The sequence below is a fragment of the Chiloscyllium punctatum genome, chromosome 24, assembly GCF_047496795.1.
Source record: "Chiloscyllium punctatum isolate Juve2018m chromosome 24, sChiPun1.3, whole genome shotgun sequence".
Taxonomy (NCBI): domain Eukaryota; kingdom Metazoa; phylum Chordata; class Chondrichthyes; order Orectolobiformes; family Hemiscylliidae; genus Chiloscyllium; species Chiloscyllium punctatum.
Window position 1 is genome coordinate 61,260,554 of NC_092762.1, and position 26,201 is coordinate 61,286,754.

At 41.3% G+C, this 26,201-nt stretch overlaps 1 protein-coding gene across 1 annotated transcript in view; it reads left to right on the plus strand.

The window, feature by feature from the left end:
* ndufa7 (NADH:ubiquinone oxidoreductase subunit A7) overlaps positions 1-14,865 on the plus strand; it is a 28,088-nt gene extending 13,223 nt beyond the window's left edge. Inside the window, exon 4 of the mRNA XM_072593983.1 lies at positions 14,313-14,865. Coding sequence (XP_072450084.1) covers positions 14,313-14,325 — 13 coding nt within the window. The 3' untranslated portion in view covers positions 14,326-14,865. The remainder of the gene's footprint in view (positions 1-14,312) is intronic.
* Positions 14,866-26,201: the final 11,336 nt, after the last annotated feature.

Consider the following 26,201-nt stretch of genomic DNA (forward strand, 5'->3'; position numbering starts at 1 on the left):
GAACATTTGCAATGTTTTCAGTTTTATTACCTTTTAAAAATTAATTTACTGTTAATGCCAGCTGTTGCATTTTGGAATTTTACAGGCCAGTTGTACACCTTGTGATTGATTTGTTCCCTTGGCCAAGGCTTGTAGTACATATGTCAAGATTGGAGTGGTGCTGGAAAAGCACAGCAGGTCAAGCAGCATCCGAGGAGCAGGATGAAGGGCTATTGGCTCCAGAACGATGGATGTTCATATGGTACAATACTTAATAGAGATTACTGAGGGGAAGTGTAGCATAGTGATAATGTCTCAGGACTAATCATTGAATTCCAATAATAACACTAAATCAATTGAATTACACAAAAAACATCTGGAACCAACAGCTAGTCTAATGATTATCAGGTTGACTGTTTTTTTAAAAAAGATACCCATCAGGTTTATTAATGTCCTTTGGATGAGGATGACAGATTCCCTTCTCTAATCTGGCCTGCATGTGACTCCAGACCCACAGCAATTTGGTTAATTTTTGGTGAACTGACCTTTGAAATGGTTAGCCACTCATTTCAAGGGCAGTTAAGAATAGAGAATAAATGCTGGTCCGGCCAGTGGTACCTGCATCCCACAAATGAATTTTAAACAAACATTGCACCAGAATAACCACACCATACTAGCTGTGACAATCCCAGGCCATGTAAACTAATTCACTGCTTTCTGACTTAAGCTCTGGTTTAATGGACACGTTATTTGCTCAGATTTTCCTTTATCTAAGAATTCAGCTGCATTTGTTTTGTAGGTGTAGAACAGACAACCCTTTTTATAAATTTACTTCAATGAAGTTAGATTGAAAAGTAGCTTGATAGTTTTAACAAACTAAATTGGAATAAAAGTAAATAAATCAACACAGCCAGAGATGAGATTCAGAAAGAGTGATAATTTATGAAGTCCATAATCATTTTAAAATTTCTTTAGAATATTTTGAACAGTGTCAAGCTTTTACCTCTGAAGTTCTGGGTTATTCTTCCATTCCTTTTTGAAAGGAACACAGAAACATCGAAAATTGGTGCAGGAATAGGCCATTCAACCCTTTGAGCTTGCAATGCCAATCAACACAATTATGGTTGATCATGCAATTTCAGTGTCTCCCTCCTGCCCTTTCCCCATACCCCTTTATCCCTTTAATGCAAGAGCTACATTGAGCTCTCTCTTGAATATATCTAATGAATTGTCCTCAATAGCTTTCTGTGGGAGAGAATTCCACAAGTTCACAGCTCTGAGCAAAGAAATTCTTTCTGATCTGAGTCCTGAATGGTTTTTCCATTATTCTTAGACTGTGATACCCCCCCCCCCAATTCTGAACTTGCCCAACATCGGGTGTATTCTTCCCACATTTAACCTGTCTAGTCCCATTAGGATTTTATATATTTGTATGAGATGCCCTCCTTATTCTTCTAAATTCCAGCGAATACAAACCCAGTGAATCCAGTCTTTTCTCATATGTCAGTCCTGCCATCCAGGGAATCAGTCTGGTTAATCTTTGCTGGACTTCCTCAGACCAGGAGAGCAGAACTGCACGTAATTTGTCACAATTTAATGCTTTGGCAAATGCAATTATAAAAGAGCATGGAAGAAGTTGTTGAGCCCATCATGTCTGCTAGCTTCTGAATGAGCAATTTACTCAGTATCTTCCCTAGTCTTTCCCTGTCATCCTGCAAATTTTCCCTTTCAAAGAATTGTCCAATTTCCTTTGGACAGCCTCTGTATTGTCTGTCTGTGTCATTTAGTTCCCCTTAAATCTTTAATATTCAGCCTGGTTCTCAATTGGATTCCCTACCTGATCTCTTAATGTACATCTCTTTTGTCATCCAGTGAAATCTGGATTTTGTCCTATCTTTCCATTTTTTGGAATATACCATTTGTTACCTCTCCACCTCAGTCTCTGGCGACTGACTAACCATGGACATCTACTACAAGCCCACCTACTCTCACCCTACATCTTGTAAAAATGTCACCCCTTATTCCCAGTTCCTCTGCCTCCGCTGCCTCTTCCCAAGACAACCAATTCCATCTTAGAAAATCCCAGATGGCCTCGTTCTTCCAAGATCGCAATTTCCCTTTCCACGTGGTCAACAATGCCCTCCAGCGCATCTCCTCCACTTCCTGCACCTCCCCTCTTGAACTCCACTCCTCCCAACACAATAAGGAGAGAGCCACCCTGGTCCTCACGTTCCACCTCACCAATTTCCACATACATTGCATTATCCTCCGCCACTTCCGCCACCTACAAACACCACCACAAGATATATTTTTCCCGCTCCACCCCTATCAGCATTCCAGAGAGATCGTTCTCTCCGTGACTCCCTCATCTGATCCATGCCACCACCCCAGCCCACACCCAATTCCCAGCACCTTCTCCTGCCACCACAGGAAGTGCAAAACCTACACCCACATCATTCCCCTCACCTCCGTCCAAGGCCCCAAAGGATTCACATCCAACAGAAGTTTACCTGTACATCGACCAACGTCATCTACTGTATCCGTTGTAAACAACGTGGTCTCCTGCACAGTGGGAGTTGGGACGCCTCCTTGTGATCATTTCAGAGAACATCTCTGGGAGATTCGCACCACCCAACCCCACCGTACCGTGGCTGAATGCTTCAACTCGCCCTCTCTCTCCACCAAGTACATACAGGTCCTGGGCCGCCTCTTTCGCCAAACCCTTACCACCCAATGCCTGGAGTAAGAACATATCTCATATTCCAACGTGGTACCCTGCAACCTAACACAGGATCAATATGGATTTCATCAGTTTCTTCATTTCCCCTCCCCCAACGTTATCCCAGTCCCAAGCCTCCAACTCGGTATCACCCTCTTGACCTGTCCATCACCTTTCCCATCAATCCGCTCCAGCCTCTCTGACCTATCACCTTCTCCCTCACTTTCATCTACTTATTGCATTCTCAGCTACCTTCCCAGTAGCACCACCTCCCTCCCATTTATCTCTCAGCACCCTCCTCCCCCAGCCCACAGCCTCATTCCTGATGAAGGGCTTATGTCCGAAATGTCGATTCCCCTGCTCCTTGGATGCTGCCTGATCTGCTGTGTTTTTCCAGCACCACAAGATATAACAAGATATATCTCAACAATAGACCATGACTGTGTACTGGAAGGCCTGTTTAAATTAATTCATTGTTCACTTTCAGTTATGCCTGCTAACCTTCAGTTGCATTTTATCAGGGACAGACTTCTTATTCTGTCTGAATTATTCTTACTATATATTCCCCTTTGCCCTTTCCCATATCTAAGCTATCCTTGTAATATGATAATCATTATTTACTAAATGGTCCCCCATTAATACTTGGCTAGCCTCATTCCCAGGATCCTAGTTTAGTGCTGCCTTCTCTCTCGAATAATGGCAAAATATTGTGGATATGGGAAATCTCAAATACAAAACATGCTGGAGAAACTCAGCAGGTCTCACAGCATCTGTGGAGGGAGAGAGAAAACGCAAGAAACATTGTTCCCTGCCTATTGACCTTCTGACTGGCATTGTGACAATGTAGCTCTCTCTTGGTACTGAGAAACAAGGAGGTATTGGAAGTTTTGGTGGGTTTTGGAAGTGGACAATACTTCAGGTCCTTATGAGTTATATCCCAGGCTGCGGTGGGAGATAAGGGAGGAATTATCAATGCTCTGACCAAAATTTTTATATAATCTCTGGCCACTGGACAGATGCTAGAGGACTGTGAAAGTGGTTCCACTTTAGAAAAAGGATGGTAGTGATAGACCAGGGAAATATTGACCGGTGTATCTAACTTCACTGGTAAGGAAACTACTGCAGAAAATAGTGAAGGTGAAAATTAATCTCCATTTAGAGAGACATGGTTTGATCAGGGATAGTCAGCATAGCTTTGTCAGAGGGAGATCGTGCCTCACAAATTTGGTGGAATTTATTTGGTGACCAAGTGTTTAATGAGGGTTGGGCAGTTGATGTTTTTTTATATGAATTTCAGCAAGGCCTGTGACAAGGTCCCGCATAGAAACTGATAACGAAGACAGAAACACATGGAATCCAGGGTAACTTGACAAAATGGATGCAAAGTTTGCTCAGTGATGGGAGACAGAGAGTGGTGGGAGAAGGCTGTTTGTGTGACTGGAGCCTGGTATCCAATGCATACCACAGGGATCAGTGCTGAGCCTCTTATTGTTTGTGGTGTTCAGAAACAACTTTGATGAAAATGTAGGAGGGATGATAAGTAAGTTTGCGCATAACACAAAGATTGACCGGGCTGTTGACAGGAGGAAGGTTACTGGAGGATATAAATATGTTGGTCAGATGGGCTGATCAATTTCAGATGGAATTTAAATCTGGTAAATGTGAGGTGATGCACTTTGGAAGAAGGAACAAGATAAAGTTGTACTCAGTGAATGGCAAGACAGTAGGAATCTGAGGGATCTTGGGGGTGCTTGTCCACAGATCCCTGAAGGTGACAGGACAAATAATTAGGGTAGTTAAATGTTATGACATGGGGTAAATCCCTCTGCTAACTTAAGGGTGACACACAGAAAAGCTCACCTCGCACCATAAACTGTTACGTTTCGAGGGGCAACGAGCTATCCCAGATCTCACTATTTAAAGAAAAAAACAATTTAAATCTTTTAGTCCAAAAGCGAACATTAAACAACAACTATTTACAACTCTTTTCTTTTAAACCCATTTTTACCTCCCATTGTTCCGATAAATTCCCTCGTAAATTTACAACAAATCAATTTCAAAGCCAATTGTCCTTTTCAGATGTCAAACTTTCTCTATAGATTTCTCTAAGTTAGCTTTGGTCTTCTGCTGCACAAATTTCTTTTGGACAGGTACCTTTCAGAGAGCTATTTTGCTGGCAGTCATTGCTTGCTTGGCTGATCTTTGCCGTTCTCCCTCTAACTGTTCCAAATGTCCAATTTTATACCCCAAAACATGGTCTCATTTTATTGCTTTGATGTCATCCAAAACAGTAAAATTCAAATTCAATTTGAATTATATCTGGGGCATAATTTAAACTGATGGGCCGAATTTGAAGTTTTTCTTGTACCATGGCAACACAGCTCCAGCTATTTGTTTCATCCAAATGTTACATTGTTAAATTTTTCAGCACACTCTGTGCCTCTCTGGATCTGTGCCAGCTCCCGCTCTCTCTTAAAGGTGCAGTGCACACCTACACCATCATAACATAAGGCATATGAGATGCTTGCCATTATTAGTTAAGGCACAGATTATCAGAGCAGGGACGTCATGTTAATGCTGTATAGAACTTTGGTTAGGCCAAAACTGGAGTAACTGTGTGCAGTTCTGGTTACCACACGAAAGAAAGGTGTAATTGTACTAGAGAGAGAGTGCAAAGGAGATTCACCGAGGATGTTGTCCAGGAAAGGACATTTCAGCCATGAAAAGAGGCTGGACAAGTTTAAGTTGTTTTCTTTGGAGCAGAGAAGGTTGAGGGAGGACCTGATAGAGGTGTATAAAATGATAAGGGGCATGGACAAAATGAATAGAAAACAGGTGTTTCTCCTTAGTTAAAGGACCAATAACAGGGAGCATAATTTTAAAGTGAAAAGCAGGAGCTTTTGAGGAGTTTCAAGAGGTATTTTACCCAGTGGGTGGTGAGGGTCTGCAATGCACTGCCTGGGAGGGTAGTTGAGGTGGAAACCTCATAACCCTTTAAAAAAATACTTGAATGAGCACATAAGGTGTCATAACATTCAAGGATATGGGCCTAGTTCAGAAAAGTGAGACTGGTGTAGGTAATAGTCTATTTTTGGAGGTACAGATTTGATGGGCCAAAAGGTCTGTTCTGTACTGTGTGATTCTATGACACTCTGACAGTGCATCTCTCCCTCCATACTAACTCTGATTTATAAGAATGACACCAGAATATAGAGGTTATGACAATCTCGTAAAACTATCAGAGTGGGGCTCTTGTCATTAGTAACAGGAGGCTAAGGGATAGCCCCATGGAGGTCATATGAAAAATATTAAAAGTGCTTGATAGGGTGGACTTACCAAAGATGTTCCAAGGCTAACATTAGGGGCCATAAATGTCCAATAATTTGTAATACATTCAATAAATAATTAGGAGGAACCTCTACTCAGAGAATATGTACTTTGTTGCTACTCAAGGCTAAATGTATCAGTAATGTTGATGGATAAATACCTGGACAATTTCAAGAAGTATTATGGAATTTTACATTACCAAGACACCGAGACCTATATAATAGACCCCAATGTCCTTTTCCAGTAATAATATTTCTCTGTGATTTGCTGGTTACTATGAAAGTGTGAGCATTCAGTATGCTTTTATGCAAGTCCATTGTCTGTTATTGTGGAAGACACTTCATATCATTGAAGTAAATGTGTTAATATCTTCGTTTAGTGGAGGATGTGCCACCAGTATAACTATTTTGGAAATTACTAAAACCATAATTGCTAATTTTAGGCTATTTACAAGCTCAAGTGTAATACAAATAGTGTGCAGTACCATACTTCTACCAACAGATGATGCTACCACATCAATCTTGCATCTGAAATGATGGGGTCAATAATTGATATTTTCCTGTCTATTCAGAGATATTATTACATACCAAGACCCTGTCTCTGGACCAAGCAGGATTTTACCTGAGCCTTCTGACTCAGAGATCAGGACTCTGCACCAAATGAGCTCTAATACGGTTTTATATATATATGGAGCAAATGCATAAGTTTGCTAATTATTACTGTGCTGTTCTATTCTGTGAAATTTTAGCTACCTGAGAATCATGACAATGTAAAGATTTGTTGTATGTTTTAAATACTTTCACTAATGATTTGGGGAAGAGCCCTCATACAGAGTGCTTATTCAGGACTCCAGGAGAAGACAGTTGTGTGCCTGAGATTCAGGCAGCCATTAAGGATCAGAAATTGAAAAGCGTATAAATGTGATTGGTACAGAAATCCATCCATGCAGAGCCAAACAACATGGAGATGACTTGAAGAGGTTGCTGGGGAGATTTTGGGGCCTTGCACCAAAGAGAAATTTTACCTGATCAGGACTAATATCAGGTGGACTCAATCTACATGTTTGGTCTTCCTCCATACTGAGGTTACTGAGTAAACTTTGCTGACTGAAGGTGGTGTTAAAGTTCAAAGTAGCCCGTGATAGGAAGAAAACCTACTGCCCCCTCCAATTCCATTTTGATTTAATCCCCTCCTTCTCTCCCTATGTCCCATGTCCCCCCCCCCCCCCCCCAACTACTCCCTTCACTTTTTTGATGTCAGCATTGCCCTCAACAAGCTTTGCTTCTTAATATACAATTGGCCACATGGGTGTTTTCCTGGTGGTAGACAAATGTACAAAAATATATATATATCATGGGTGACATTGTTGGGGGGGGTGGGTAGAATGCAGACTTCAGAGGCCCTCATCATGCAGAGAGAAAACAACTACTGCACTTGCTAAATTGGATGTTTTCGCTGAAGCGCAGCAGTGGGTGTGTATCATGTGCAAGCTTGTTTTTCAGTGTGAAAGTACTAATAATGCTCCTCAGAATATGTATCTCTCATACTGTTGTGTTTGGAGCATTTCAGCTCTTCCTGGGCAACTACATATTCTTGGTTTTGTTTTTAAGTGTTCTGCCAATTACCATTGTACGCAGTGCTGAATATCTACCTCTCTGTTAAACCCAGTCAGTGGACTCCATTTTTCCTCCTGCCTCCCAAAACTGTTCTGATACAAAGACAGAACGCGTTGGCAAAACTCAGCAGGTCTGGCAGAATCTTCAGAGAGACAAATAGTTAATGTTTCAAGTCCATTGATCCTTTGTCAGAACTGAAAATTGGTGGGAAAAGGGTTGTATTTATGCTGATGGGGTGAGAAGTGAATGAAGTACAGGATGTGATGCCTAGAGAAAGAGGGAGAGAAAATAAGGGATAGACAAACAAAGAGATGCTGATGATGTGCTGAGAAAGAGAGAAACCAAAGAATTGAACCCACACTATTGGTGTGACTCTGCCTTGTGAACTGACCCTATTCCTATATAACCTATTGCTCTGTTTACAATCTTCAATTGGCTGAGATTACAATCTGGTGGTCTTTTACATTTTGTGAAAGGGAAAACATTCTCTCAGCAATTAGCCATTTTTTTTTCCTGATTACTGAAACCTTGGGTAATTTGAGCCTTTTTCTGATAAGCTAAAAATATGCATGTTTTATGGTTATTCTAGAACATCAGGACTCTTGGGTGGAACTGTACAGTTTACTTGGCAATGACAATTGGTTCATCAATCAAATCGCATGGAGACAAGATACAGCTCATGTGCAATGCTTTCAGTCACAAAATGTCCTGGGAGATGCAACAAAGAAAGCCTAGGGCGAATGTAGGAAACATACTGGGGAATTTTTGTTAGATTTCTGATGGCAATTGACCAAGTTTATAGAGCCAGCAGTAAATTCCAGAATTCGCTATGCTCCATCTACCTTCTATAAAGGTGATATGCATATATAACTCTCATTAATTCATGCAGCTCTATCCTGAAGGACTGTAGCCAGCCTGTTGCAGAATTTGGTAACCTGTTTCATAGGTTAATGATTCTGTGAAATAAAATACTTTTACAAGCCACTTTATATATCAACCTAGCAATTCAGGTCATGCAGAGAACCGATTCCCTTCATCATGTTAAGAACCTCAGTCATGCGGCGCACACTTCCCTAACAGTCCCTTCAGTTCTTTAGCTACACCTTCGCCTACAGCCACACATAGAATGTAGACCCATCACAGTATCCCCTGGCAGCCAACAATATCTAGATGAATTGAACACAGATCTGGTAGGGTTAATTGGGTGACTGGTACAATTTGTGTATTTGGGGGAGGCAAAGGTGAAGAGGTCTAGTCGCTGAAATCCAGAGAACCCAGATAATGTGCCTGGGTTGGAATACCACTGAAGCAGATGGTCAAATTTGAATTCAATGGAAGACCTCGAATTATAAGTTAATAATGTAACCATTAGTCAATTGTTAAAAAGATACATATGGATCACTCATGGAAAGGGAAAACCTGTCATCCTGACCTGGTCTGGCCTACAACAATTTGGTTGATTCTCAACTGCCCTCTGAAATGGCCTTGCAAGCCATTCAATCATATCAATTGTTGCAAAGTCTCAGCAATAAAAATGAAACTGGACTGATTACCTGGGCACTGGAAAAGACAATGGCAGAAACAGCCCTGTTGACCCTGCAAAGTCCTTCTGACCATACCTGGGGGCTAGTGCATAAACTGGGAGAGCTGTTTCACAAACTAGTCAAGCTGCAGCTTGATAGAATCATATCTTACAGACAATATCCCAAACAATACCATCACCATGACTGGATATGTCAAGTCCTAAACAGGTCAAACAAAGGCAAGAAAACCTCCTGCTGTTTACCATGTACTGTCCTTGAATCTGTACTTCTCTAGCAGAAGGAGGCAACGAGGGTGCCATAGATGCAGAATGTACTCTGCTTGGTGGATTTCAATGATAACTAAAAACTGTGACTGGGAGACACCACTACCAATCTAAAGGGTTGCTATGAGACAGGGTCTGTAGCAGGTGGTGAGGGAACCAGCAGAGGGATACTCATGTGAACAAATAACTGGACGTGCTGGACTATACTGAAAACAGCAAATGCTGGAGATCACAGCAGTGCAGACAGCATTCATGGAGAGAGAGCGAGCTAACGTTTTTAATCTAGATGAATCTTCATCAGAGCTGAAGTGTGAAAGGGATAGTATTTGTGCTTTAGTTTGGAGGGGGAGTTGAGGGAGGGGTTAGAGGGGTTAGCGCAGCACAGTGGCTCAGTGGTTAGCGCTGCAGCCTCACAGTGTCAGGGACCTGGGTTCGATTCCAGCCTCGGGTTACTGTCTGTGTGGAGTTTTCACATTCTCTCCATGTCCGCGTGGGTTTCCTCCGGGTGCTCCGGTTTCCCCCCACAATCCAAAGATGTGCAGGTCAGATGGATTGGCCATGCTAAATGGGTCCGGGTGAGTTACTCTTCAGAGGGTCAGTGTGGACTTGTTGGGCCGAATGGCCTGTTTCCGCACTGTGGGAAATCTAAGATTGCTGGGGGTAATGGATGTAGGGTGTCAGTGAAAAAAATATACTGATAGTTCAGATTAAGTGATTGGAATGTGAAAAAAGTTTTGCGATTTACATATGAAAGAACTGAAACCAATGTGGTCATTCTAAAAGATGAGAGATTTAACAAACAATCCGGGTCTTTTTCAATATATAATTTCCGTTACATCACACCGTAAACTTTTGCTATAAATTCTGTGTTTTACAATCTTAGTCTCCACAACCACCTGATGAAGGCGCAGCACTCTGAGAGCTAGTGCTTCCAAATAAACCTGTTGGACTATAACCTGGTGCTGTGTGGTTTTTAACTTTGTTACCTAATATGGTGACAAAACATCTGAAAACGAACCTTCCAGCTCAACGAGCAAACTTACATCCAGTATCAGTGAGAGTCACCACCACACCGTCCTGTGGAGATAACAAAAACCCTTCTGTTTGGGCTCCTCTTGTTTATCTCTGGCGCCATCCCATTCCCTTCAATTCCAGGATTCCGTCAATTTTTAGAGAGATGTATCTATGTTACTGACTGAATAATAATACTGGGGTTTAGATCAGAAAAGCACAGCACGTCAGGCAGCATCCAAGGAGCGGGAAAATCAACTTTTTGGGCAAAAGCCCTTCATCAGGAAGAATAATAATATTGTTGGTTTTCAATGATTTGTGATGTTCCTTCCTCCAATTTTTACCAGCTGTAAAGATAATAAAAGTATTCAATGAATGGGGGTGGGTTTGAGACTATCATTGTGTTGATCTTTATTTGGAATACAAGCTCAGTCCTGTGCATTTTGCAAGGCCTAGAACTACATAATATGTTTTCAACGGATATGTTGAAGAGCATGCTTTCACCAGGGATACAATCCACACAATTTTCTCTCATTTAGTTCCTAGCTGAATGGGAAATTTGGGAAAGTTATACTATGCAGTATAACTGAGAAGTCAGCACTCAAGTCTGATGCAGGTTCAATAGCTCTGGGATCAAGGTTCACCCTCTGCATTGCCAACACGCAATTGGAGAATTTACTGCAAAGTTCCATATTCCATGTCCACGGTTTAAAATGAACGAATAGCAAAACTACAATTTCTTCAGAGTTTCATGATATACCTTTGGGCATATAGGAATTTTGTACCTATCTGTGATTAATGCAGAATCCCAGCTAAGACTATTATCAATGCAAGAATGAAACCTTACCATTGTGTTAAATTGGAGTCTTTTTCTTTCATGAAGACTGAGCACTGCTTGTGAAGCCAGCAATTGTTGACCATCCCAAGCTGCCCTCGTGATGGTGGTGGCGACCTGTCTGCGTGAACCATTACATTCCCATCTGATACTGGTGCACCCACAGCGCTGCTGGGAAGGGAGTTCCAGGATTTTGATGAACAGTGTTATTGTTGCAAGTCAGAATATGTGTGTGATTTGGAAGAGAACATGGATGATGCTCCTATGTGTTGTTCCTACATTGCACCTTAGTAAAGAGTACACTCGATGAGTACACTATGCTTCAGTGATGGTGGAAATGATTGCTTAGGTTGATGGCTTGGTTGCTGATTAAATGGCTAATTTGCCCTTGATGGTGCTGAGCATCTTGAGTGCTGTTGCAACTGCACATCATTCAGGCAAGTGGGGAGTATTTTATCATACCTGTGCTTTGTAGATGGTGGACAGTGTTTACCTGGCTAGTCCATTCAGTCATGGAAACCTCCTCCCCATCCCATCCCCAAGATGTTAATATTGGGAGAGTCATTGAATGTCCAGCGCAGTGGTTACAGCGCAGCGGTGTTCCGCAAGGATCTGTTTTGGGACCATTGCTGTTTGTCATTTTTATAAATGACCTGGAGGAGGGGCTAGAAGGTTGGATGAGCAAGTTTGCGGATGATACGAAAGTCGGTGGAGTTGTTGACAGTGAGGAAGGATGTGGCAGGTTACAGCGGGATATAGATAAACTGCAGAGCAGGGCAGAAAGATGGCAAATGGAGTTCAATGTAGCTAAGTGTGAAGTGATTCACTTTGGTAAGACTGACAAGAAGATGGGGTACTGGGCTAATGGTCGGATACTTGGTAGTGTGGATGAGCAGAGGGATCTTGGTGTCCATGTACACAGATCTCTGAAAGTTGCCAGCCAGGTAAATAGTGCTGTGAAGAAGGCATACGGCGTACTGGCTTTTATTGGTAGAGGAATTGAGTTCCGGAGTCCTGAGGTCATGTTGCAGTTGTATAAGACTCTGGTGCGGCCGCATCTGGAGTATTGTGTGCAGTTTTGGTCGCCATACTATAGGAAGGATGTGGAGGCACTGGAACGGGTGCAGAGGAGGTTTACCAGGATGTTGCCTGGTATGGGAGGAAGATCGTATGCGGAAAGGCTGAGGCACCTGGGGCTGTTTTCATTGGAGAAAAGAAGGTTTAGGGGTACAAGATGATTAGGGGTTTAGATAGGGTTGACCATGAGAACCTTTTTCCACGTATGGAGTCAGCTATTATGAGGGGGCATAGCTTTAAATTAATGGGTGGTAGGTATAGGACAGATGTTAGGGGTAGATTCTTTACTCAGCGAGTCGTGAGTTCATGGAATGCCCTGCCAGTAGCAGTGGTGGACTCTCCTTCTTTATGGGCATTGGATAGGCATATGGAGGATAGTAGGCTAATGTAGGTTAGGTGGGCTTGGACCGGCGCAACATCAAGGGCCAAAGGGCCTGTACTGCGTTGTAATTTTCAATGTTCTATGTACATTTTGGCTTGTTGGAGACGGCCATTGTCTGGCATTTGTGCTGCACAACTGTTACTGATCGTTTATCAGTTCAAGCCTAGATAATATTCATATGGACATGGACTGCTTCAGTATTGAGTGTTGTAAATGATGCTGAGCATTGTCCAATCATCAGTGAAAACCAAGGTTCCCACCTAACCTACACTAGCCCACTATCCTCCATATGCCTATCCAATGCCCGTTTAAATGACCATAAGGAGGGAGAGTCCACCACTGCTACTGACAAGGCATTCCATGAACTCACTGGGGGAAGCAGTTGATGCTGGCAGGTTCCAGGACACTATCCTGAGAAATTGCTAAAGTGTTGCCCTTGACCTGAGATGACAGACCTCCCACAGCCACATTCATTTCCTATGTGCTATATATGACTCCAACTAGTGGAGAAATTTTCCTTGATTTCCTTTGACTTCAATTTTGATAGGGCTTTTGATGTCACAATCTGTCAACTGCTGCCTTGACATCAATGGCTAGCACTCTTACCTTACCTCCAGTATTTAGCTCTTTTAGCCATGCTTAGACGAAGATTTTAATGAGGCCTTCACCAATCACCTGTAATTCTGGTTGAGCCCAAACCGAGTAAGCAAGTTATTTATGATTAAATGCTGTATGACAGAAATAGTCCATCACTTCACTATGATTCTAAATAGACCAGGGTGGGAATTTGTCCTGCCTTTTTGTAGACATTGCAGGTCGGGGGAATATTTCACACTGTTGAGTAATGTCACTGTTGTTGATGCACTGGCCAGGAGCATGCGAGGTCTGAAGTACGGGAGTTCAGTATTCCATCTGGGAAGGCAAGGCACAAATCCTTTGTTGTATCCAATGTCTTCAGCAGAAAAGAGTCCAAGGATAGCAAAGGTATCCAGGAAAGTAGGCTGAGACTACAGTCAGATTGAATACGATCCTATTGAACAATGGCTAGTCAATTGTTATTATTATTGGACTGGAGTGGGGTTAGCTCAATTAGCTGTCAGGCCAACAGCATGGGTTCAATTCCCGTGACTGGCTGAGTTTACACTGAAGGATTTTCCTTCTCTAGTTCTCCCTATGAGAAACCAACTTTGATTCAATGAGGTTAAACTGCCACCAGTCATTTATATCGATAAGAGAGCAACCCTATGGTCTGGTAAGATCATGGCAACTTTACTTTATAGCATTATTATTGGATGTTTTTCAAGATGTTAGCACTGACAAGAATTCAGCAGTTACTGTAAATCTTGTACTAAACATAACATGTTAACTCTATTTGTTGTACTGAAGAATAGCTTGAAATTCAAATTGGCTTTAAAATGAATACTTTTTAAAAGTTATATTATTTAGATATTTTGCATGCTCATTGGCAAGACAAACTTATGATAGTACTGAAGTGAAAAAATAAATCTTTTCAAAGAAGATTTTACCAATAATAATTAAATATTTGTTTTGATCATTAGGTTCAACATTTAAAACAGGGAGAAAGTGAGGACTGTAGATGCTGGAGATCAGAGTCAAAGAGTATGGTGCTGGAAAAACACAGCCGGTCAGGCAGCATCCAAGGAGAAGGAGAATCGACATTTTGAGTAGAAGCCCTTCATCAGGAAGAATAACATTTCATCAACATTTAAAACAGCTTTACTGTGATTACCTAAATAATAGAACTAACAATCTGTTGGATTTCTAATGTTTTTCAAGGATGGAATATAATTAGATATTTTGCAAGCATTTATGCCGTTCAGTTACAGGTATTGCTATTAGTGGTCTGAACATTATTTAGGAATTTATTTTGATTGTTGTACTGAAGAATATATTGAAACAAACTACAGTTCTTGGATTTGAAAAGAGCAAGAGATTTTATGTATTTATTGAAAAGAACAATATTGGAGAGATGTTTTTGTTGCCTTTGAATACAGTAGTAATCCAATGTTTACTGTGATTATTTTAAACTAGATGGCTTCTGTGCATATTCAAACAAAGAGCCATTTGAAATTTGCTATAATTGTCAGATTAAATAGTTTAAGATATTGTGATTATTTTAATGACAATAAATATACAGTTAGAGATCAAATAAAATATTTTAGGATGATTAGTCATTCTCTGCAATTAATGGACTGGAAAATTAAACATAAGTTTATAGCATCCATGATTTGAAAATAATTGGACAATTACTGTGATTTTTGGACTGTTAAATGTTTAGATATTTTCCAAGTATTTAGAATTTAAAGTACAACCATTTAAGGCTGCAATTGATATATCGTTATTTGGCAGGAGAGTCAAGGGCTATGGACGAGCACAAGAAAGTCGAGTTGAGGCCACAGTCAGATCAATCAGATTCCATTATTGAATGGTGGGACCAGCTTGAGAGGTCAAATGACATAATCTTGCTCATAATGTTGTGTTCTTCTGCTATTTCTTGATTTTACATGGAGTGAATTAGAATGGTTGAATGGTTGTGATGTTGGAAATTTGAGGAAATCTGAAATTCATCTGCTTTGTTTTTTGCACTGATCTGCTACACTGCACCCTCAATGAAGAATGGGATATTGGTGCAGTCTCCTCCTTCAGATGGTTGATAAACTGCCCACTATCATTTGTGACCCTATGCAAAGACTGCAGATGTATCTTCATTATTTAGATCCAAATCCCTCGATTTAGTTTGTTGTTAGATTGCTTAGCTCTGTCTACTGCATACAGCTTCTGCTGATGGCATGCAATAGTTCTGTCTTGTAGCCTCATCAGATTGACATCTCATTCTTAGGTATGCCTGGCACTGCTCCTAGTATTTCCTTCTGCTTTGCTCATTGAATCAAAGTTGATTTGCCATCTTGATGGTAATGGTACAGTAAGGGATATACCAGGTCATGGGGGTTACTGGTTATGGTCGATTCTGTTGCTGCTGCTGCTGCTGCTGCTGAGAGTCCACAGGGCTTCATAGACACCCAGATATAAGCTGCTAGATCCCAGTCAGTTGTGGTAATGTCACATTAAATGATAGGGAATATTATCTGTCTGAATATAAGACTTTGTAAATATGTCATTCAGGACTCAGCCATCTCCTTCTGTAGTGCTGCTACTGAGCCATTTGTTTTGATGGACATTGATATTTAATATCCCCACCAACGGTATAATCCATGTTTTTGCCCTCTCAGTGTCTCCTCCAAATAATGTGCAACATGGAGGAACATAGATTCATCAATTGAAGGGGTGGGGATAGAATTGGTGGTGTAGTTTCCTTATTCATGTTTAACCTGATTTCATGAGATCTCACCAGGTGGGAGTCAATACTGAGGACACACAAGGTAACTCTCTCCTGGCGAGACCTGGTGGGATGGGACATGAACAGGATGGTTTTGGTGGTCTATAGGACATGGGCTGTGAGGTATGATTTGGTGGATATGGCTATGTCAGGCAGTTGCTTGACCATCACAGAATTACAAGATTATTATGGGGTCATTGCTTCTGCATCAGCTCTCTGAGCATTTTAACTCGGTGCTGTTTCTTTTGCAAAACACTTTAAAGCCGTGCCCTCTTTTTCACAGACCAGTCTAAACCACAGCTTTTCCAACTTTGGTACAATCCCACAAATGTTAGTAAGGAGAGTTCTGCAGGGTGAACAGGGCTGTGTATGTATTGTTGTTTCTAGTTCCTAAGTGGTTACTGGGTAGCGTGTCTGGCTTTATTACTTTTTAAACTTTTCTGTACCAATTTGGTACAAGTGAGTGGTTTGATGACCCATTTAAAGGACAGATATGAGTCAACCACTTTACTGTGGATTGGCTAGACCAGGTAAAGATGACAAAACTTCTTCCCAAAAAGACATTAGTTAACCAAATAGTTTCATGGCTCCATTTCTGGGACATATTTTAAGGCAAAATTTATCATTTTATGTTGAATTGTGAAAGTGACTACAGTCTCAGGTGTGCGATTATTATGTGTTTAATTTGAGAAAGAAAGCACCAAAATGCAGTAAAGAATTAATAGGATCATTTGAATATAGTATGAAGAATTATATTCAGGCAGGAGTTGAGATGACAAGATAAAGCTGAATTCTTAAATCGTATTGAGTAACACAGAGCAGGCTGGGCCTGCATGGGAACAAACAAATATGCGACTATCACCTACATTTTATTGATGAACTGCTGTCAGAACGTGATCATTTGTTAAGAATATGTGGAATGTGGGATGTAACCACAAGAAACTTCAAGCTTGTTACAGCTTGTTTAAATGAAAGTGCACTCATAAGGATTTTAAATGAGTCTACTTAGCACTTATTTAGTGAATTTACATACAAGATTTAAACACACGTCTCTCTTACAAATTTATTATAGAATCACTTTCTACTGCCATCTAATAGAAGAAATCTTATTTTCATTCTATCTAATAATTGCTTGCAAAGTTTGAAATCACTTTCTCTAATACATTATACCCTAATATATTGGTGATACTGGCTCTGTGAGAAAGAAATTCCAACTGCAGAATAATCAGGACACCAATCTGTGGCTTAACTATGATTAAATCTTCTGGTGTTGGATTGCAGTTATTTGAGACAATAATAGAAACCATAGGATCCCAAAAGTGTGGAAGCAGTCCATTCAGCCCATTTGATCCACACCGACCCTCTGAAAAGCATCCCAACCACACCCTACTCTAACCCTGTAGAAATAGTGTGCATTGAGAAAATATTTCTACTTAGTAAAATATTGATTTGGATCAATTTTGAACCTTTGGAGTCTCCAATTGTTATGCTTTCCAAAGAAAAAAAGAATTTCTCCTGGACAGGTTATAACTCATTAAAATACTTATCAATATTGCATGGTATTGAACATGTGGTGGAGGCCATTTATAGTATCTATGCTGAGGTGAGTTCAAATGCATAGAGATAATCATACCCAGGCAGGGGAATAGGTAAATGCAAGAGAGGAGTTACCAGGGGAATGTGTTAGAGGAGGTAATGTTTAGGATACTTTGTCACGCAAAGATGCTAAGGAGAGGGAGTAACAGGAGACTAAAGGAAAGTGGAGGCTGAGAAATAACAGTGACAGGAGATGGGGAATGATGGAGGCTTAGTATTAGGGAGATAAGAGGCTGGAGATAGAGATAGATAGATAGAAAGAGAGAGAAAGGAAGAAGAAGAGGACTGGACCAAGGGAGAGATCCCTGAGGAAACAGATAGGAGACTAAAAGTGATGAGAAAGGTTTGAGAGGAGGGCAGATGGAATGCAGAGGCAGAGGCGACAGGATGGAGTTGGAAGCATTCGGGGAGTTTAGGGAATAGATTTGAATGCCCAATTAAAATAAAATTCTTGCATTTATAACGTGTCTTCCACAACTCAAGGATGTCCCAAAGCACTTTACAATGTTATGATCAGATCATGAGAAAGATTCCTTAAATTGTTAATCTCCCAGATGACGTATACCTCTTCAATATCTACTCACCTCCTTGGCTGGTCACAATAAGGTTAATTGAAAAATATCCCTCTCTTGCTGATTACTTCCTCCCAAACCAAATTAATTTATGTTTTAAAAGAAGCAATTTAGCCCGGCCTTTTTAAGTTAAAAAGGGGAAGTTTATTAGTTACTAAATGTGAAAAGAAGTTTCCTTGGACCAGAGGAGAGTGAGGGGAACATGAGTGAGAGGTATAGAATTATGAGGGGCATTAATAGGACAGGCAGCAAGAAACGTTTTTCCTTTGGTAGAGGAGTCAATGATCAAGGACATTGTTTTAAGGTAAGGGGTGGGAAGTTTAGAGAGGACATGAAGAAAACATTTTAGACCCAGAGGGTGGTAGGAATCTGGAGTTCATTGCCTGTAAGGATGGTAGAGACAGAAACCCTCATTAATACAATGCTATGGGTTTAGTGGTGGAAAATCAAATTAGAGTAGTTAGTGTTGTTTTTGACAGATGTAGAATTGATGGGCTGAAGAGCCTTTTTTCTGTTCTGTGGACCTGTATGATTCCACGACTCAATAGTAATGCAACACACATACTTCTTATTCCTAATCTGTGTATGAGTCCAAATATGTAACAGTTAAAAGACATGTAAATCATTCTCTTTGGGTTATAAGTGATGAATATAGAGTTACATAACTACTTCCTTGTGAACTCTCCAGACCTTCTTCTATGAAATGATAATTTCAGGTGAGTCATCAACATATTCATCTGAAAATGTAAAGTATTATAATCCAATGAGTCAGAAAATGCGATACAAAACTACTAATTAATAATTGTTTTAATAATAACTTAAATCTCAGAACACTGCTATTGTTTATACTTGTATTACTAAGTACAAATCTGCAATCTCTTTTACAAATTTCACATCCTTTTTTCAAGCCATGTCAGGCTGTTTGTGATATGTGACTTTGAGCTGGGCTTTTGACACTATATCTGCTATAACGCAAGTTCAATTACTTCCATCTCTGTAACAATTCTTCAGCCTGACCCCAATCCAGCTGCTGCTGAAACCCTCAACTCAACTGTTCCAATGCTCATCCAGTCAGACATCTATTTCAGCTCTGGTCCATCCATTCTTTTCCATCTCACACCAAGACCCATGCCCCATTTCTCTTGTGCTTGCAACTACATAAGGATTCATTTCGACCACAGGCTGAATGGCACAGGACATAAAGAGTAAAGTTTCTTTAGTGAGAAACTTGGCATTGGACTTGACTGTGTGGTTGCAGAATAGTACTTTAAAGGTAAGTGAACAGTAACTTTGGCCTAATATAGAGTGTGAGGTAGTCCAGCAGTAATATCTCTGAATTATTCATTCTATAACTCTGGCTCTGGGGACATGGGTTCAAATTCCATTGAATATAAATTTAATCATTAATTCTGAAACTGAAAGTTAATCTCAGTAATAGTGACCAGGAAATTATCATCAATTGTCATAAAAGCCCATATAGTTTACTAATACTCTTTGGGGAAGGAGAGCTGCTATCTTTATCTGCTCTAGCCTTCAGGTGACTCTGGATCCACAGCAATGTTATTAATTCTTAACTGCCCCATCCGAAATGGTATGGCAAGTCACTCAGCTCAATGACAATTAGGGATGGGCACAAATGGTGGTGCATAAATCCTATGAAAGAATTGTTAAAAATTCCTATATTCAAGTATATCTCTTGGTAAGGAACTGTGCTCAGAATTAGAAGTGAATGGAGACTCAATAGGGAGGTACCTTAATGACGGCTGCCTGGTGGTTCTGACATTCATCATGATGAAGTTCTTCGAGAGGTTAGTAATGGCACACATCAATTCCGGCCCCCCCAGATCTCCTTGATCCACTATAATTTGCCTACCATTGCAACAGGTCCACGACAGATGTCATCTCCCTGGCCCCACGCTCATCCCTGGAACATCTGGATAACAGGAATACCTATGTCAGACTCCTATTTATTGACTTTAGCTCCACCTTCAACATCATAATTCCAACCAAACATATTTCCAAACTCCAAGACTTTGGACTCTGCTCCCCCTCAGCAACTGCATCCTCAATTTCCTGACCCACTGCTTTCAATCAGTAAGGATAGGCAGCAACACGTCCTTCACAATAATCCTCACAATAGTGCCCTGCAAGGCTGCATACTCAGCCCCTTACAATAGTCCTTATACACTCACAATTGTGTGGCCAAATTCAGCTCTAACTCCATTTACAAATTTACTGATGATATCATCATATTAGGTTGGATGAGACAGAGCACAGAAAAGTGATAGGTTAGTGGCATTGTGTAAAAGCAACAATCTCTCCCTCGATGCCTTCCATCCCAGTTACACTCTCTTTCACCCTCTTCCATGGGGCTGAAGACACAGAAGTTTCAAAATATGTACCAACAGACTTAAGGACAGCTTCTTCCCTCTCACCTTAAACTCTAGTTTTGGATTCCCCTACTCTAGGAAAAGAACCTTGGTTATTCACCCTATCCATGCCCCTCATGATTTTATAAACCAACATAAGGTCATGCCTCAGACTGTAACAATCCAGGCAAAAACAGCCCCAGCTTATTCAGCCTCTCCCTAGAACTTTGGATCGGCGCAACATCGAGGGCCGAAGGGCCTGTACTGCGCTGTATTCTTCTATGTTCTATGTTCTATGTTCTAACTCAAACCTCAAGTCCAGAAAACATCTTTGTCAATCTTTTCCGAATCCTCTTGCCCCACGCCTGGTCTTCATTTGGCAATGAATTCCCCAGTTCATTCATGGTTTCCAGTTGAGAAAGTTATGGATTGCAAACTTACTAGCCATGCCTCCTATATTCGTATCAAAATCATTAATATAAACATGCAAAGCAGTGGACCCAACACTGATCCTTATGAATGGATCTCTCATTTGTTAAAGTTGATCTTTCTCTGTAACTGTAACACTATATTCTGCATTCGTTCTATTATCTTATGTACTTATATAAGATATGATTTGTCTGGTTAGCACATTAAACAATACTTTTCACTGTATCTTGGTACAGGTAGCAATAATATGTCAAATTAAAACGAAAGTCTTGGTAGGCCTGCACTCGCCATAATGACCACCAGGTCCAGGAGTCATCCACTGAGCTCTAGATTGCCAAGAAAAAGCGTGAGAGCTGGCTCTTGCTACAGCCTGGGAGCTAGCAGCTATAAACCATGATGAAAGTGCTGCGACATCATCCATCACTTGAAACAAACTTGGCTCAATATTAAGTTTACTGGAAGAGAATGTGTACTAACAGCATCCAGGCTTATTATGTAAACTTGTTTGGTGTCAAAGTAGAATATAGAAAGTAATCCAAATTGGAAAATGAGTCATTTGGCTTTTGAATCTTGATACGTGCCGGAAAGATTTAAGGTAAGTTTCAAGCTTGGGAACACGAGTTTATTCCAATCCCACAATATAATGAAAGTGTCTTGGAATGACTCCAGTCTTAGGTGTGTACTGTTGTGTTCCTAGGGGCTACTACTATAATGTGGCATTAAAGGCACAAATATTCTGATGGACCAGTAATCATTGCAGCACCATGAACTGGAGTTATGTTTCTGGAGTTATTCTAGCGCTGACAAACTGCCTGGGAAATTAAACACTTTGAAAATGAAATTGAACTATTGAACAATACCTTCAACTCAGAATTTGCAGGGCTCTGATTCATTTAAGTTTTGTAGTTATCCAAGACATGTTAAAGATAAAAATCTTCTAATTCCTGGATGATTATTATACTGAAACACTACTCATCACAAACTCTCCCCCCCATTCCCAGCTACAACCCCCTGTCATCCCTGAACTCACCCCAACACCATGCACCCATTCCAGCTCAAGGAGCAACTTTGAAACATAGATAAAAGTCAAATGGCACCAGGCTATAGTCCAACAGGTTTATCTGGAAGTACAAGCTTTCAGAGAGCAACTGACAAATAACCTGTTGGACTATAACCTGGTGTTGTGTGATTTTTAACTTTGTCCACCCCAGTCCAACATCAGCTCCTCTGCAACATTGAAACATAGAAACAAAGAAAGCAAAAGCTGAGGAAGGCTCTACAGCTTTCTGATCAGGCATTCAATACCATTGAGGCTGATCATCCAAATCAGTGCTCTGTTCCCGCTTTCCCCCATATCTTTGGATCCTTTCAGAACTAAGAACTATATGTAACTCCTTCTAGAGTTCAATGTTCAATGATTTGGCCTCAATCACTTTCTGTCTCAGAGAATTCCACAAGCTCACCACTGTTTGGGTGGCAACATTTCTTTTCATCCCTGTCCTGAAGGGCCCAGCCCATATTGTTAGACTGTGATGAAGCATCCTGTAAGTGGATTAAAGATGTGACAAGAGGATTCTTAAAGGTTGACATAAGTCAATGCCAATGTCCAAGGATGTGGGTCATTTGACTGGTGCCTATGGACTGTGCCCTGAAATATTGCTACCTGTTGTCCAACATGGAGAATCTTCAAAACAAGTAGCAATCATCCGATACATGCTCTGATGTCCGTGTCAAGTTTATGTCTAGCTTGGTTAGGACGTTTGGTAAATTAGGAAGTTAAATGTTAATGAGATAAGTTGGGCTTTTAATAAGGTTTTTAATCCCCCTCAGAAGGAAACTCATCATTTCCTAGTGAGAAGCTCGTTTGTTACATTGTAAACAATCCAGCAAGGTGATCCTGATGCTGAAATGGATCTTGCTGGACTTCTCATCAGATTCTGCTATCAATCTCTGCTTTGTGTCTTTCAGCCTGGTAAAAGAGTCCACCCAATATTTCAGGGCATTAATTATCAAATGTGGATTAATTAAGGTTTAGCTCAGTTGACTGGATTGCTGGTTTACAGAGCAGTGTGATACCAACAGTGTGGGTTCAATTCCTATCACCAGTTTGAGGTTGCAATGATGGACTCTCCTTCTCAACCTCTTGCCTGAGGTCTGATGGCCCTCAGGTTAAATCATCACCAGTCACTTCTCTCTCTAATGAGAGAGCTGCCCCTATGGTCTGAGAAGACTATAGCAACACAACAAGGAAAAGCAGCATGTAAATGTTAAGGGCAGATTTTATTTGACTAGGTTGCTTGAATTTCTTTCACGAGGTAACAGAGATGATTGGTGAGAGCAATATTATCGATGTAGGAAACTGGATCATTATCTGAAAATGAAACATTTGTAGGGCTACAGACAAAAGACAAGGAGAGATGATGAGTGACCAGCTCTTTCAGAGGGCCAACACAGATCCAGTAGACTGAAAAGGCCTCATTCTTGCAGCCATTCTATGATTCAGTGATTCTACCCTGCTCCTGGGCTGAGGCAGTTACCTGAGCCATCTTCTATCTTATCTGGAGAGTGGAAAATGGACCTGGTCCAGAGGGACACAATATATAAGTCTCTAGACAAAGAGCAAACATTACCCTCATCCTGATGGTCACCTTTGTGTGTGTGGCTACATTAAGCTCTGCACAGACCGTTTGCACACAAACACCAAGAGTGCCTGCATGCTGAGGTTCTATCTGTCTCAGTGTTGCAAAGCATGAGGCTGGACTCATTCCGATGGAGTGCCCCATTCCTTATTGGAAGGTAAACACATTTGATCACAGATCCATCAGGCATTAGTCCACATGTAACTCCTAAACATCCTTCGGAAAAGGAAATAATGGATCCTGTTAATAGTTCCTTGGACAGACTGCCAAAGTCATTTACTAGATTGCCTCGTTGCTAAATCTTTCAAACAAATTCCACACTGTAGCTTGGCTGGTGTTTGGACAGGTGCTCCCCATCAGATCATTTCTGCACACCTACACTCTCAACGCCTCCACAACCTGTCCTCAAGGTTGGTGTGCTGGGGAAGTGATTGCCATTCATCTCATGCGAGAAGATATCTTTACAAAGCAGGTCATAAAGTCATAGAGTCAGAGAGTCAGAGTTATACAGCGTGGAAACAGACTATGCGGTCCAATTCGTCCATGCCGACCAGATATCCTAAATGAATCTAGTCCCATTTGACAGCATTTGGCCCATATCCCTCCAAACCCTTCATATTAGAACATAGAACATTAGAGCGCAGTACAGACCCTTCGGCCCTCGATGTTGCACCGACCTATGGAACCAATCTGAAGCCCATCTAACCTATGCTATTCCATTCTTGTCCATATGCCCATCCAATGACCATTTAAATGCCCTTAAAGTTGGTAAGTCTACTACTGTTGCAGGCAGTGCACTCCATGCCCCTACTACTCTCTGAGTAAAGAAACTACCTCTGACATCTATCCTATATCTATCACCCCTCAATGTAAAGCTATGTCCCCTCGTGCTAGCCATCACCATCCAAGGAAAAAGGCTCTCATTGTCAAACCTATCTAACCCTCTGATTATCTTATATGTCTCAAATAAGTCACCTGTCACCTTCTTCTCTCTACTGAAAACAGTCTCAAGTTCCTCAGCCTTTTCTCGTAAGACCTTTCCTCCATACCAGGCAACATTCTAGTAAATCTCCTCTGAATCCTTTCCAAAGCTTCTGCGTCCTTCCTCTCATGCAGTTGCCACAACTGTACGCAATACTCCAAATGTGGCCGAATCAGAGTTTTGTACAGCTGCAGTATGATCTCATGGTTCCGAAACTCAGTCCCTCTACCAATAAAAGCTAACATACCGTATGCCTTCTTAACAACCCTATCAACCTGGGTGGCAAATTTCAAGGTTCTATGTGCCTGGACACTGAGATCTCCCTGCTCATCTGCACTACCAAGAATCTTACCATTAGCCCAGTACTCTGCATTCCTGTTACTCCTTCCAAAGTGAATCACCTCACGCGTATCCACGTTAAACTCCATTTGCCACCGCTCAGCTTAGCTCTTTCACTGGCAACTGGGGTGGTACCAGGGGACTGGAGAGTAGCGAATGTTGTGCCCCTGTTCAAAAAAGGGAATAGGGATAACCCCGGGAATTACAGGCCAGTTAGTCTTACTTCTGTGGTAGGCAACGTAATGGAAAGGGTACTGAGGGATAGGATTTACGAGTATCTGGAAAGACACTGCTTGATTAGGGACAGCCAGCACGGATTTGTGAAGGGTAGGTCTTGCCTTACAAGTCTTATTGAATTCTTCGAGGAGGTGACCAAGCATGTGGATGAGGGTAGAGCAGTGGATGTAGTGTACATGGATTTTAGTAAGGCATTTGATAAGGTTCCCCATGGTAGGCTTATGCGGAAAGTCAGGAGGCATGGGATAGAGGGAAATTTGGCCAATTGGATAGAAAACTGGCTAACCGGTCGAAGTCAGAGAGTGGTGGTAGATGGTAAATATTCAGCATGGAGTCCAGTTACAAGTGGAGTTCCGCAGGGATCAGTTCTGGGTCCTCTGCTGTTTGTAATTTTTATTAATGACTTAGATGAGGGAGTCGAAGGGTGGGTCAGTAAATTTGCAGATGATACAAAGATAGGTGGAGTCGTGGACAGTGAGGAGGGCTGTTGTCGGCTGCAGAGGGACTTAGATATGATGCAGAGCTGGGCTGAGGAGTGGCAGATGGAGTTCAACCCTGCCAAGTGTGAGGTTGTCCATTTTGGAAGAACAAATAAGAATGCGGAATACAGGGTTAATGGTAGGGTTCTTGGTCAGGTGGAGGAACAGAGGGATCTTGGGGTCTATGTACATAGATCTTTGAAGGTTGCCACTCAGGTGGATAGAGTTTGTAAGAAGGCCTATGGAGTATTATCGTTCATTAGCAGAGGGATTGAATTCAAGAGTCGTGAGGTGATGTTGCAGCTGTACAGGACTTTGGTTAGGCCACATTTGGAGTACTGTGTGCAGTTCTGGTCGCCTCACTTTAGGAAAGATGTGGAAGCTTTGGAGAGGGTGCAGAGAAGATTTACCAGGATGTTGCCTGGAATGGAGAGTAGGTCGTACGAGG